Source organism: Syngnathus scovelli, chromosome 18 (genome assembly GCF_024217435.2).
Source record: "Syngnathus scovelli strain Florida chromosome 18, RoL_Ssco_1.2, whole genome shotgun sequence".
In the NCBI taxonomy this organism is placed as follows: Eukaryota; Metazoa; Chordata; class Actinopteri; order Syngnathiformes; family Syngnathidae; genus Syngnathus; species Syngnathus scovelli.
Window position 1 is genome coordinate 10,325,756 of NC_090864.1, and position 15,838 is coordinate 10,341,593.

Below are 15,838 nucleotides of genomic sequence, written 5' to 3' on the forward strand. Positions count from 1 at the left end.
GAAATTAAATACAGGCATTTGGTTTCAGCGAGCGGGAGAAAAGGAAAATCAGAACACTGCCATCAATAAAGTGTTTTAAATTTTTACTTTTTGTCTTTAAGAAAATCATATTCAATGGACTGTGCTTCTACGTGATAGGCTGAAGAGATCTTAACCCACAGTCTATCATGTAATATGATGTTTAAAGAGGGAATTCATGTTTTTGTAGCAAAATTAAAACATTTCTTTCATTTTTTAACTACATCTTTGAAGTATTTGAATTTGCTTTTTATTGGTTTAAATTATTCCCCACTTGTCCCTCTAAAACAACACCAGATTCAACTAATTGAATTGGCTTCAATGAACTAATATTAAAATAATAAAATTATATCTACACATGTTTCTCTTAAAGCAAATAACAAATATTAAACACGTCGATTACGTTTTCATATAAATGGTTTCATCCCTCACTCGGGTGAGGGGCGGGGGTATACACACTGGACTGGCTTCCAACCAATCAAACATTCCATTTAAAGTCCTCAATTAAACCTTACAAGTATGTTTTTTTATATTGATGGAAACGGGAGTACTCGAAGAAAAGCCGCGCATTTTTATGATTCTATAAAGTTAATCTGATTCCCATTGAGGACACAAAACTAATTCTGGACAGCTGCATGCTGGACTAATTTCAATATTGTAATCCTGAAAGAAGGAATCGAGGCAATTGGACATTTGTTTGTTTTTTTTTTTTTTACTGAAGACGTTTCTCCTTTAATCCAAACTGGTGTGGTGTTTAATAGGTTGAGTGTTTTAGAGAAGTCCCGCTGCTTCAAAGCAATATTTGCGGATTGCCATGATCTGGACGACTAGAAAAAATAAAGTAAAATAGAATTTGACGTTTTATTATAAAGGAAAATATTTTTAAAAATGACTGATTGAGGTTTCAATGACATGAAACCCCCAAATAGCAGAGTCTGCCTGCATCAGCACATCCATTTACATCGTGACACGATTCCCCCTTAAGAAGAATAGATTCCTCATTTTAAAGAAACATCACTGCAGTGACGTCATGCACTCAGACATGATCTATTGCAAAAGTAGAACAACACCTGATTCTTCTTCTTGTGCCTGAGGCTTCACAGGGGGAATTTTGCTTTAAGGGGGTTTTCTGCTGCCAATCCAATTCAGCTGCAAGCGTTTTAAGTCGCTCTGTCAAAAAGAAAAAAAAGTATAATAAAGCAAGCGAATGCGTGCTTGTGCGCGTTCATGCGCGCATGCGTTCGCGCGCGTATATAAACATTTGTTTCATAATTACATAACTTCAGTGGCCTTCGGGGGACTTTATAACAACTGAAATATATAGTAACAAAACGCAAGAAATATTTTATATTACATTAGATGGAAGAAACTGACGATTTAATGATGACTTACTTTTAGAGTCGCACTTAACCCAATGTATAATTTTAAATGTTCATTCTTAGTCTCCTGTGACATTAAACATATTTATTCAAATGCCCTTTTCCCTTGGGGGGAAGGGGGCTGTTTGCACTCAGATTACACTCCAAACAAGCCAACATCACTTTATTAATGAAGACCCCCATGGTTAGAAAAAGCAGTTGAGCAAAGAAATCTAATGTAATAGCCACAATTAACTTAAACGTATTGATGTTGTTTAAAAACTAACAACAAATAAAAAAGCTTATAATATCAGCAGGACATGGGCTACAAAGATCCTCTTTGCTTTTCCCTTTGGCCCACATCCTGAATACTCAAAGAAGTTAGCTGCAGGAACCTGATCAGGCACAAACCCCCCTTACCTCCCCCAAAGAATGTGTCCTATACTCTCAAATAAAAACAAAAAGCATTTATTTAAGGACGCTCCTCTGCACACAACGGCACATGTTTTCTCCCATGTATGCCCTGAAGCTGGCTCATGTTTGACATGTGGCCCTGAAGTGAAAAAAATGTGGGCTACTAATCAATGATCAACAAGATCAGGCCTGAATGTCACAGAGGAGTGATTATTGGTTGATTTAAAGCTGACTCAACATTCCATATTATGATCATTTGCACAAAATAATACAAAACAAATTTAATCATGCACAGTTCTTATTTAACACTGTCGGAAAATTATTTTTTTACCGTGTTTATTATTTGCATTGTAGTTAATACATATATATGGTGCACCTTCGTCAACCTTTGAAAATACTAATTATTTTATTCAGACTGCAAATGGGTCAACACACACATATAGAAATATGTTTACAATACAGCAAACATAAGTCTTGCCAAGAAATTGTGCTCCTGGTTGATCATTGACGAGCTAATAAAAATAATTGACCCATATTTGCCCCCGAAGCTCTAAATAATTACATGTATCAATAAGTCTAAGTCTATGACACTGAGGTGTTGCTGCTTTCCTGGTTGGAAGCTTTTTTTTTTGTCCACACCCTAAGCCTGTTCCTAACTCCCTGGTATGAGGAGGGTGAAAGGTCACCGCTGCTTGTGGCCGTGTTCAAATCCCTCTATAGAGCCTAATGCTCTCAAGTGACCTGTCATCTCACAAAAGGAGATATTTGTTTGCAGGCCATAGGACTGACTGAATGTGAAAAACATCTGCAATTCTTAATTAGAACAAATGTTGCTTTGCTAAAAATTGTCTTGTAACATTTTGGAAATTCACTACATGTATATATGATTCAGATTGAAATGATTGCATCACAGCTACAATCTTGTTTATAAAAGTGTTTTTATTTTTGCTTTGATTTTTACAAAGAAAGGTGCTTGTGTAACCCATTGCCGTTGCTAATTCTGTAATTCTGTAGATCGCTATTACAGATAGGAATAATAATATAATGAAATCCAGAATACAATATGAGCAATACCTCTGCAATTATGTGCAAACTATTTTGCTCAACTGACTCATTTACTTTAATATTCTGAATGTAGGTCATGAGTTCTTTTTTTTGTATTGTATTTTATAAATACCAAAATATGACTTAAAGGAACATTTCTTAATATTATAAAATCTTATTTCTGAATGACCATCATTTATTTTGCATTGAACTGAATGATTGAATTCGGATTTAATTCCTACAAACTGGGGGAGAAAAAATCAATTCACGCAAAAGTGTATGTAATACGTTTAATTGTGGTGTATAACAGTGTATAAATTATTCTCGTTAAGTCTGATGAATAATTCATGAGCTCTGCTATATTGAGCTCAGGGCCATTGAATAAGCAGAATAGCATTTTAATCACCATTTAAATACATCGCAGTTGAAACCGGATAAAACATTGTCAATGAGCTTGCAAAATTTGATTTTATTGATTGTCTCGTGAAATAGCAATAAATTGCTCTTCCTCTGCTGTTTTTGCTGGATATTTGGCTCCGTGCAATGCACAGAAAAGCTTGAACAAATTCAGCTGAGCTCCATGACCGAGCAAAAGCCCTCCGCGCTGTTTTTCCCCTACTTCTCCCGGGCAAACTCCCCCCTGGAGGACCCCCGATCTCTCCCGCTTGGGTCTTTTCAGCCCTGTAAGCATTTGAATGAAGCTTGCAGAAGCACGAGTCTATTCATAAAACGCTGCTTATAAGCCACTTAAATAATTTGGATAATATATACGTTGACATGCAGCTGGCTCAATATATTTTGGAAAATATCATATGATATTTTTTGGTTACTATTCTCCACACATTGTGGCCACCAAATCTTGCCCGCTCTGTGTGTGTAGGTTGGGGGGGGGTGTAAAACAAGCGAGCCGCTCCTATTTACTTCACTAATCCAACCTCGTCCATGCGCTATTGTAGACGTGACGTACAACATTAGAGGAACTTAACTGCTAATTAATTGCAAGACCACGTACATGATGTTGGAAAGCACCGAATTATGTTGTGCATTGTTTGTTGAACTGCTGAATTTGTGTTTCATTTATTTTTAATTGCTATTATTCATCCATCTATTATCTAAAGCGCTTATATAGGGTCGCGGGCACGCTTGAGATAGTCGGGCAGAATGCGGCGGACAACCTGGTAAACTTTAATTTGACCTGTTTAAAACAAGTCAGTGCAAAGTTTACTTTATTGTATTTATTTGTATTTGTCCTTGCAATAATTTTGTAAATTATAAAATTTGAAACATGAAAGTGTCAATTAATTGATAAAGCTTGAATTAAACTTTGTAAAATATTCTCAAAATTGTTGAATTTTCAATTTTAAACTTTACATGTAAATGAACTGATAACGCTTGAATTAAACACGAATAAAAAACACTTCACTGGCATGCATGTTGTTTCTGTTGATTTGTTGCATAATTAACACTTACTGCAGTGCAAAGACACACATTCAGATTAAAGTGTGTAATGTTATTAACGTGCTATCTTGAGGCATGCGGCAGCTTTACGTGTCATCTTAATGTGCATCAACTCGCTGTATGTTGACCCTCGTGTGCCTGCAACACATTATAGTTTTATTCATATGGATTAAACCCAAATAAAATGGGTGTGGATGGAATATAACCGGCACATATTTTACAGTTGAGAGATCATAAAATAAATCCAATGTATGTCTGCAATAACCTCCCCAAGTGAGTCTTCCCTTGCTCAATTGTCTTTCATTCTATTGGAGTTACAGTCTGTTGGTTCTCAATCCGCGCTGGAATTTAGCCATTTGACTCTGCTTGTATTCGGGCCCCTCCACACAGGCTCCGGCGGCTGGACTTGGGTCGGCCAGCCGAGGTTGCCTGGTGGGGAGCTCAAGCTTGGAACACACCGGCAGAGAAAGCCTCATTTATCAATGGAGCACAATGTCATGGCATGTAAAAGCAAGTCTGCTCAAAGTTTTTCACTCACTTTTTGGGTATGTGCTTCACCATACAAATGATCTCCAATACAAATATTCTCCTTTCATTTGCTATTATTACCACAAATTATTTATAGACGCAAAAAGTATAAGCTGCACCCTGGTTCTTTATATTTCATATATGTTGTATAGCAACATTTTTCCCCAGAAGCCCCTGAAACAGTCAAATAAACAAATACACTTAATACAAGATTGGACAATATAATTTTTGTTTTTCAAACCTGAAAGATTATTCAGTGGTGGTGAAATAACAACATAAAATGGAAAACATAACTCATGCTGTGTTTGTGTGTGTGTGTTTGTGATTTCCAATAAGCCAATAAAAACATGTAACTAAATAGCCAACATTGTGTATCATTGAAAAGACAACACCAAAAAGAGAGCAGAGAACAATTTCTATTGTTTTTAGAATTGCATGGCAGGACAAGTCAAAAGTCTCATGGGCAATATTTGTGGCCCACAGGCCATAGGTTTCTCACCATTGTTTCCTTATTCTAAACTCAAACCCAAAACAAGTTTTTTGTAGAAAGTGATCCGATAAAACAGTCTCATTACACTCAGTTGGGTTTAATGGGTGTTTAATAATAATACAAAAAAAAAAAAACAAGAAAGGAAAGTGCTTTAGAAATCCACTGTTCAAGTTTCCATTTTGAGTGCAGTTGTCCCATATGCAAACAACAATAACAACAAAAGTCTGCAAACAAGAAAGCTCAGAAAATTGACAAAAATAAATATTCCGTTTCACAACCAGTGACTTCAAACTCCACGTCAAAATATATGACCTCAAGTATTGTATTTAAAAAAAAGTCAATGAAGAATATTGTCATTAGTCAATATTGTTTACAATGATAGCATTGGTGTCACTTCGCTATCAGACCATGACCACCCTCTTGTCCATGCAGCCGTGCATTGTGGGCCCTGCGTGAGAAAACGTGTATGCGTGCGTGTGTGCGTGCGTGTGTGTGTTGCAGGGGCGATTTGGGTGCAGGCTATTCCTCTTCCTCCTCTGCCGTGCAGCCGATGCTTTTGACATGCGGATTAAAGGTTGAAAGCTTTGCTCTTGCAACACAGCAACCCGCCACCACCCCCTGTCTCGACTGTGTGCACCCCCTCCCCTTCCACTCCACCCTTTTCCTGCATTTTTTTTTTAATCCATGGGCCTGCTCATGTAGCACCTAGGGGGCCAAAGCTTTTTCAAATAGCCAGTTTACAGACTGGAAATAGGGCTCAATGTTTGAATTGTCACTCAGTGAGCAGAGGCTTCACATGTATACTGCCTGCTTTAATCTGGCATTTGAACATTTACCATACGTTGATTTAAAGCAGTTTTAAAACAATCACCATTTAAATATAATCATATTAATGAGAGCCACCTAAGTTTCGCTAATGTCACTCAGCCAGGGGGCCTTTCTGGGTGCTCGCCATTCACCCGATCTGCTCTGTTGCAGGATGAAGAAAAAAAAAAAACCTGCCAATTAGCAGGGCGTAATTGTCCTGAATTATAACATCTTCCACATTTCCTTAAAACACACACCACACGTGTAGGTGCAACCGCAGTCATTTCCACGTGTTTCCTGGTGTGCCTGCTGACGCCTTAACGGCTGAAATTTGAGCTACACACAAACAACTTGGAGTCACTACATTCATTGGTGCTCAGAAGGTTACATTTTGTGTTTGATAAATAAAGCTACATTGTAAAAATAGGGTTGTTTTTGGTGTCCCTCAAGAGGAAATATAGTAGACTTGACTGAACCCTGAATCAGATTAATGGAAAGCGGCTTCACAAAGAGAAACCTTCATATCAAATTAAATCCTGAATGAAAAGGTAATTTCAAATTGTATTGTGGGTGTACATTAAAACAACAAGGCAGTTTTTTTTTTGTTTTTTTTTAAATGCAACCTTTGTTTTGGTCAGGCAGCCCACCCCTAACAGTAACAAAGTGCATTTTTTGCTTTCTTGTGCTTTGTCTGCTTTGTTTCTAAGTGGCCTTGGGCTGCCCCCCCCCCCTCCCCTCTTTACACTGAGACCAAAATATACCCCACCTCATATATTCCAATGTTCTTGTTGTGAAGTCGTGGCGACTGAGCACTCGCGTGTAACCACTGATACATAAATGGAATCGATCATGTGAATAATCTCTGCCTTGTGTTTTCCCCATACTATTTTTGATTGTCTCTGTACATAAGGCTTATGTTGTGTCTAACAGGGCCTCGTGGGCATAATTCACAAAAATTAAACAGGGAAACAATTGCATTAAAAAGACTATGAAAATTCCCCTCCAACCAGCATATTCCATATGAATATTCTTCAAATATAATAAAGGCATAACTGTGATTTACAGACATAACCCTTTTGGACAACTCCAACATTGAACGCTTGGAGCATATTGGGGCGTTGTGGTCAGCACATCAATCATAGGGGCAGAACATAGCTCGGGTATAGAAAACGAGTGGCACATAATGGAACAACCCTGATAAATGTTTTTAAATTCACCAAAGCTTGATTAGAAATAGTATAACCTTGTCTAAAGGAATTGTGTGATTCTACTATTTTCAATCTCTTTCAGATGAAGCACCAACCAGAGACACCCTGGTACAGTAATACAATCCAACAAGTCGAGAAAAATAAGATACAAAAAATATTTTGAAAAAGTCAAGTCATGGGAACTTAGGGCTGGTAGCTTCTTTTTTTAATATATATAAATCCACATTGAGGGGCCTCAGTGTTTTTTGTTTTTTTCTTAAACGTCAATTGACTACCTGTAATTTATTCTTGTCTTAAGCTGCAATACAATTGTAATAAATTTATAGGAGTGGGTCGGTTTTGAGAATGAGGCGGCTTTGTTTTGTGTATTTTTTTGTTTTTTGCGCGCCGTTCAGTAGACCTATTTTGCTGTCTTGTGAGTGTGTGGGGGAGGGAGAATATGTCCGCCTGGCTGCCAACTCCACACGGGGTGAGACGGAGGGGGAGGCCCGGGACCCCTCAGAGAGTTGAGGGAGTAAGCGGGGCATAGATCCCCGTCGCTGCCAACCACCAGCGACGGCGAAAACGGGAAGTTTGCCATGAGGCTGAAAGGCATTTTAGCGCTGCTGCACGTCGATGCGTTCGTACTGCTGCGTTTACGTCGGTTGGGTAAAATCTCCGCGGAGCCTTCCTCGCAGGGGTGAGAGGAGGTGGAGGAAGAGGAGGAGGAGGCAGCCCTGCTGACCCTGGCTTGTTTTGATTGCGCCCTGGAAAGCCTGGATCTCCCCCCCAGCTCTGAAGCCCTGCACTTTTTAGTCCTCGTCTCCCCCTCCTCGAGTCGGTCTTGGATGCTCTTATTATATCCGTATGAGCTGAAGGGGCACGCGGGGGCCACATCTGGGGTATCCTCGGCGGATTTCACATCCACTGCTGCGTCTGTTTTGCAGCAAAATTCACTGTTGATCGATGGCACTTTGAATTTGACTGCACCGATCTGGCTCTGGTATTCATATTCATCGGGATAGTCTTCCACTTTTAATTTCACTTTGTGGAGAGCGAGGGGCGGCGTCCTGACGACCTTGCAGCCGCTCTCGGAACGAGGAGAAGCCGTCACGGAAAGCTCCTCCGTCTCGGTCTTTATTTTCTTGGGCGGAGTGGGCAGTCTTTGTCCGGTATATTTCGCGTCTTTGTCCCGGCCACAGTGCTCGTTGATGGGACACGCCAACGTCTTGCGTGATGCAGAGACGGCCTTGTTCGTACGGACGCGCTCAAGCACCGAGTCGGTGTTTGCACCCGTCTTGTCACGTCTCTTTTCTGTGAAAACAACCGAGAGGAATTTGGATCCAGAGTTATTCCTAAATTCGCATTTCTCGTGGGCTCGCTCGGCTTTATGAGATGTGGCGACGTGACTCTGCGGCGAGTTGTCATTCTGCTGCTGGTGGTTGTAGTGAAAAGTGGGCTGCAGAAGCAGAGGCGCCTTTATAGGGTTAAGAGTTTTGGCGTGGGTCCCCACCCGGGCCCGCCTAAACCGGATACTCTGAACCGAAACCCGACTCGAAACAGAGCTGGAGTCCGAATGAGAGGAGCTTTCTTCCTCCTCCTCATCCGAGCTGACTTCTGTACTCTCAGACTGGGTGTCATCATCGTCCTCTTCTTCCTCGGAGCTGCTGCTGGTGGAGAAGCCGGAACCAAAATCCGAGTCGGGGTAGGCCCAGTCCGAATAGGTACTGGACTCGGTATCGCTGCTCTCCGGAAAGCTCTGTTGGAGTTGATGAGGGTGAAGGTAAAAATCCGGGCTCAGGTGGAAGGCACCAAAAGCCGTGCGGTGCGTAATGGAGGATTTGGGTTGTACGAGCAGCACCGGAGGGACGTGCTGGTGGTGTCTGCTCCTCCAGGGGTGTCTTACGCCGTCCCTGCCGCCGCCGCCGCCGCCCCCATCGCGCCTCCTCTTCCTTTTGTGATGAAAGTCGCCGGCTGCGCGAGACAGCCTGGACTGAGCAGCCATGGCGGACTGGAACGCGGCTGCGGGAGCGCTCCGAAAAAACGAATGCCTCTGGTTGAAAGTCACCCGTTTCCCTTGCAACTTGGTGGTTTCATAGTTTTTAAAGTGTCTGTGACTGGACTTTGTAGCCGAACGGTAATCTCGTCCGTGGGTTTTGTGGTAAAAGTGAGGTAGTTTGGAGTCGCAGAGCTCTCTCCGTCCCCGGCGCGCTTTGTCTTGCACGCCGTGCAAACTGAACCAAACTTTTTTCTGCCAAAGCTCGGCTTCGGCATGGAGGAGCCCCTCGGACCCGCGCCCGTCCCCAGCCGGACACGACGTGGTTTTGCTTTTGTTGCTGCCGGACTTCAACACTCGCTCGGTCTTGCAGGAGAAGTAGAGCGCCTCCACGTCCTCCCGCGATATCAGCGTGCACTTGGCTGCGTGGAAAGCGATGGAGTTTATTGCTTTGAGCTTGCGTAGCTCGTCCAGGTCACAGTGGTGTTTCTTCACGTTCAGGTGGTCCATGCGCTTGTGCACGGTGGTGCGTGGAATGTTCTTGAGCAGCTCGGTGAAGACCTGAGACAAAGCAAACATCTGCTTGCCTTGGATGAGCAGGTATCCCAGTCTAACTCCTTGCATTTCCTCAAAGCCACACTCCAGGTCTCCCATGGTCTATGGATCAGCTCCAAATGCTCTAATCCCGGCTATGGGTTAATCAGGGCATCCTGCTCATACTTCCACGACAAACTTTGACATGCCGATTGTCAGGTGGAATGAGCCGGCTGCATCCACTCGGCGCACATGCACACAGTCCGGCATGGTGGAGGAATGAGACGGAGGCGTCCACCGAGCCGGGGGCTGCTTGCTGTCACCTGCCTCTGCCGGCTCCACTCCCCTCTCTGGTCGGCAGCAGAGCGAGGGGAAGGTGTGCACAACTGCCTCAGCCAGAGGAATAAAACAGCGAGTGGAGGGAGAGGGGGGTGGGAGAGAGAGAGAGAACTGTGTGTGAGGGGAGGGAGGAGAGAGAGAGAAAGAGAGAGAGAGAGAGAGAGAGAGAGAGGTGGGGGGGGCAGCTAAAATGCAGCTGCTATTGTGGCAGCGCAAATAAAATGACAGCGAAGGGGAGGTGCGCCAGTCGGGAGACACCTTCATCAATTAATGCTCACGGACTCGACGCCCATTGGATGCCCTTGACAGGTGATGCAATAAAAATGATATTCCAACCCCACCCACCCCGACTCCCACATCCACTTTACAATCGCCGACAGCCTGCAGTAAATCACTCATAATCATGGCCAGGATATATTGTAAAATAAAAAAAGAGAGAGCGAAAAAGACGATAAAAATATACTGGCGTTTTTTATGTTGCTTTCACTTTGGATTCTCCTTAAAATACACATTGAAACCATGGCGATATACTTGAGTTGCTTTTTCACAATGACGCTCTTAAATCCTGCTTGTTGGCTTTTCATCCGCGTGTGATTTCCTCTCCCTGCTTCCAGCATTGTTCTATTTATTCCACAATAATTTTTGCACTATCTTAAAATAAGCATCTATTTTGTAAATTAAAAATGGTACCCTAACCCTTACTGTGTGTTCATTTTAGAGTGTATCGTTTCATTTCTAAACAAGCATTTCACAAAATTGAGATGAATTTATGAACAAGGATTTAGCAATTGCAATACTAAAAAGGCATTTTACGCACACATATGGATATGGTTTTCACACAATCACGCACACGGATCATTCAGGATGATAGCAAGCGCCCATCTTGCGCGCACACCACACACGCGCGCACGCAAGAATAAGTGCGCAAACACGCTTTGTCGCAGGTTAAAGACAGAAGTCGGCAATCACAATATTGTGCGGCTTTCGCCTCTTTGCGGGCCTCCATTTGTACACCGGTGTCCCCCTTCATATCCCCGCTTGACGTTGCATCTTTTGTTATGCTCCAAAACCCGTGAGTTCCCTGCGGCCATTGCAGTCCACATGCACGCAGAGGCGTGCGTGATGGGGCCCATCCACATGCCGGCAAGAGTGGATGTGCTTGCGTGCGTGCGTGCGTTTCACAATGTATAAGCCTATTTACTTGTATACGATCCACCCCGTGTCCTTTCGCTCCGCAAAGCCGCATTAACCAACTGAGAAGCTCACTATATTCCAGGTGCCAGACCTAACGGTATTTAAGTGACATATGGTAATGCAGAAATAAGCGAATTTACACGTAGGCAATCGTGTTTGTTCTTGGAGATCCCCCCCCCCCCCCCCCTATTGTTTCTCTGCTGCGCCTCCGAATATTGGGTCATATGTTGACTTATCGGGGTGCGTAAATGTGCAGTGCACGGGGCTCCCTCCTGCACACGCAGATTGTGCATGACGTGCAACATTACCGAGCATGCGGACTTTTTACGGATACAGAGGGTAGGAAGGGGGGGGGGGGGGGCTTTAGTTTCCGGGTGCCCCAGGGAATAAGTTGAGCTCATACAACCGAGCACGTTGCGCCAAACCCGGTTTGAGAAATGAGGAACCCGCATAGGTACTGGTCCTTGCGAGATTCTCATGAGATTATCGTTTCACACATTTTTTTTATTATCGTTTTGGATTAAATACAATTTTAAGATTAAAGTCACGTATCCAATTATGTCTAATTAGTGAATATGTAGGCGACATGTAACTCCGGGCGCGCGCGTGTGTTTTAAAAATATAGAAAGCCTCTATCACACTGGTAATCGCAACATATTTTTGCCTTTTTTCATCTTTTTGCACAAACTGATAATACCTATATTTTTTTCATGAGCGTTATACACACATTAGTATTTACTTAAAGCTGCAAATAGGCTATGTATTTATATATTTTTGACTGAACAAAATACGTGCGTATATTGTATTTCTTTTTTTTTTTTTACTCAGCCCAATTCTTCTAAATCATATTTGTATGTCATTGCTCTAAATTAAGGTTAAAAAAGAATCATTGAAATTTCCGTAGTAATTTCCTTGAGAAGAGGGGCCCATTTGTTATGTAGATTTATGTGCACCAAATGTCATAGCGTATTGCTTCCTTCTCCCTCCGGTGCCTGCACGGATGTTTGAAGAACGACTGGCCGAGAATGAGAGCTCATCCGCGGAACGCAGTACAGCGACGCCCCGCTGGCTGCTGAAGGAAAACCTCTCAGCAGACTAGAAGTTGCACTTTAAAACCAACTCAGGTCATGTTGACATGTGCTGTTTATCGCAATTTAATAATTGTTTGCAGTCAAATGGGATTTAAATTAGCTTTACATTGTAATTTCTACTTTTTAATGTTAAGAGTGTGTTTTGACTGTAAATTTGGAAATTTTATGACTCATGACTAAAGTTAACAATTTCTAAATACCACTTTAAAAGCAGCTTCATCATGCACATACCTATAAATTCAAATACATCTGATTGCCAGCCTGCAGTCAGCACATTTGTTTTTGCATTGACGACTGGCCAAGGAGGTGAGGGCACTTGTAAGAGCATAGAGTTTTTATGACACAAAGCCACTGCCCCCCCTGCCAAAACAATGAATTCCACTCTACCCCCCACCACCCAGGGAGAATGTGATTTCACATGCAATCCGAGCCTGAAGTGTGCGGACAGTGGTGGGGGGAGGGCTCGCTTTCACCTTTCACCCCGTCGTGTTGGACCACAAAAAAGACCATAGGTGCATACAGATGAGCCAAACCGTGGTCGAACTAAGAAAGAAAAATTCAGATTCGGGGAAAGTTTATTTGTCCGGCTACAACTACATTTTACAATTTAGACAATGAAGTTTGATTCAATTTAACAAATTGAATCCTAATTTATGCATAAATATGCAATCACCAATCTTATGTAATGATATTTGAATAATACATACCACACAGAAAAAGCCAATAGAACCTAACGTTCAACATTGCAGTTACAGTGTTTTTCAGTCAATAAAACACTAAATTGGGTGAGATAAAGCCACAACTACATAAAAAAAAACATGCAAGCTCAAGTAAATAAAAAGAGTCATTTATCATCTTAATTTTACATGATAGATTTTACATTATCATTTTAGGAAACCAAAGATGCGTAGTGGTATTTATGATCGCACGGTAATATGAATGACTCATTAATAAAACATTTATTGTAAAACAAGCACACGGCATCTGTTTGTGAACATAAGTGTGACAAAATACATGTCCTACCTTGGCTGTCACTACTCATTTGTTGAGGCTTGTGAGGTCAAACTGTGAAAACATTCTTGCTTCTTCGGCTGACTTTTTGCTACAAACCACACACATGCGTGAAAAAAATGAAGGTGTGGGATTTGACACACACAAATGCACTCAATTGAAACAATTGGAAAAAGTCTTGGAATTTAAACGTGGGGAAATAAAAATGTACATCTGAACAAAATGTGACATTAGTGTGTATTTGTACCTATTTGTCACAGTCAAACAACTTATTGCATTTTGCAAAATACTACGTGGCTTAAAAATTCCAAATTTGACAGGAAATCCTTTTGATTTACATATATAGATACTGTATTCCCTATTTTGCAGTTGTGTGAACAACATCTCTTGAGATGTAGCATCTTAAAATGCATCGGTGAATTTGTCCATTTTGAAAAGAAGTCAATCCAGAGCAGACAAAATTTGCGAAAGAAACATCATCTCTGCAACCTGAGGAGCATTACTGATGCTTGAGGCAGACTTGAACTTAATCACGTGCAAGTTGTAAAAAAAAATGACTATTTGTAATTTTCAGTGTTTCAGTAGTTATATGGGCCCCTCCACAACCACTGCCCCCTCCAATACCTCCCTTTGTTCTCTCTGCCTAATAGGTTTTCCCCTGCCACACACAATTCAGCCCCCCCTCTTATTCCCTAGCTCCCCATCCCCCCACACCCCTTTTAGTGGAGTGCCCAGTGTCGACTGGAGCATTTGAGCAATTTGAAATTAAAGCAAACAATGGCCAGACACTCCCAGGGACCTCTCGCTCACCATATTACACGGAAGACGCTCGTGTGCTCTTGCGCATTATTGGCAAGTCATTACGTTTCTCTGGAAACCGAGAGCAGGAGCTTGCTCAGAGGAATCGGTGACGCAAGCAGCAGCTGAGTACTTGGAATAGCATACATGATGTGTGTGTGTGAGTGTTCTGTCGCATCTTTGGCAAGGGCATGGGGATGCTGTCAAAACAAAAGCCGCATACGTAGACGTCTGACTTTTTCGGTGGGGGATCGCTTAATGTTTCGTAAAGATCAGATGAAATTATTCTTATGAGTGTCTAAAGTCCTCTGGATTGTTTTGTGTGCATCTACATTAATATTCAAGAGAGTTTTTACTCATCCTCATTTCTTTAGCAATCCTGATCATAATAAAATGTTACACAATATTTGATCTAACTAAAATCTGAAAAGAAAGGCATATGAAATTAATGATAAACATACTGGCTACTAGTAAAATGTTCTCTATGAATCCAAAACTAAGAACTGTAAATGTATTTTTCCATATAGATTGTAATAATACAAATGCTAATCTTAAAATTAATTATTTAATTTAAAGTGAAGGTCAAACAATTCAATTAGTATACATACCAGTACAAGTCTATGTGTGCTTGATGTCCAAAGTGTGTAGAACAGGCAAACTAATTTAATAATTTTCAAAAGCATGAGAACAAGTGAGAAAAAAAATGAATGAATATTTTGTTAGGTTTTAATCATTCCATATATTCTCGGTCCACAGTTAAATTAAAAAGCAATTAAAGTTCAGCAGAAAATGTAATACAAAAAAATGTTTTAAACCACAGCAGTTCATTTAATCTCTAATTATGTTGTCTCAGTAGGGCTACCAATGGATTTCAATTCCTTTTTGATTATTAAGTCAAAACATTGTGTAACTCGTGTATTATGTAATCTAATACATAAATAGTTTGACTTCTAAATTTAAAATTACCTCAGCTTGAAATGATAACTGCTTGCATTCTTTTCCTAATTAAAACATTAATGGAAAGCAATGTAATTAGATTGCTTTACATCACAGGTGTCAAACCCAAGGCCTGGCGGCCAGATATGGCCCGTCACATCATTTTATGTGGCCCGCAAAGACAAATTGTGCATCAAATTCGTGTCATTACTCAAATTGAAAATTGTCTTCACTATTAATATCTTTTATTTTTAATATTTGACCAGTTTTTACTCTTCTGATTTGAAAACGAGTTATTTGTCAGTTTGTTTTGTAGCTTTTATTGAATATAATATGAGGATACATTTATTTGGGTTGACAGTCATAATGGCCCTCCGAAAGATGCTATGACTACAATGCGGCCCGCCAAAAAAATCAGTTTGACACCCCTGCTTTACATCAATGATTCAACATTTCAAGTCAACGCAGTGTAAAATCGTCAGCAGGGAGTAAAGCTTTGAATTTTATTCATGGCACTCACAAGTAAATAAATCAATAAATTCATTTTTTATAAGGAAATGTCATTCTACTCACGACAAACTCTTCCTTCTTGACAAGCTGCACGTAGACGTGCGTTACGTCATGACGTACTTCCG

At 41.2% G+C, this 15,838-nt stretch overlaps 1 protein-coding gene and 1 long non-coding RNA gene across 2 annotated transcripts; both read right to left on the reverse strand.

Annotated features, from left to right (window-relative positions):
- Positions 1-879: 879 nt before the first annotated feature.
- LOC125985634 (uncharacterized) lies at positions 880-15,838 on the reverse strand. The gene is made up of 3 exons (XR_007487383.2): positions 15,777-15,838; positions 13,482-13,560; positions 880-1,188 (listed from the first exon to the last, which is right to left on the reverse strand). It is a non-coding gene; the product is annotated as an uncharacterized lncRNA (long non-coding RNA).
- On the reverse strand, positions 5,402-11,546 carry skida1 (SKI/DACH domain containing 1). The gene has a single exon (XM_049748570.2). The coding sequence runs from the start codon at positions 9,952-9,954 to the stop codon at positions 7,726-7,728; it is 2,229 nt and encodes a 742-aa protein (XP_049604527.1). The 5' UTR covers positions 9,955-11,546; the 3' UTR covers positions 5,402-7,725.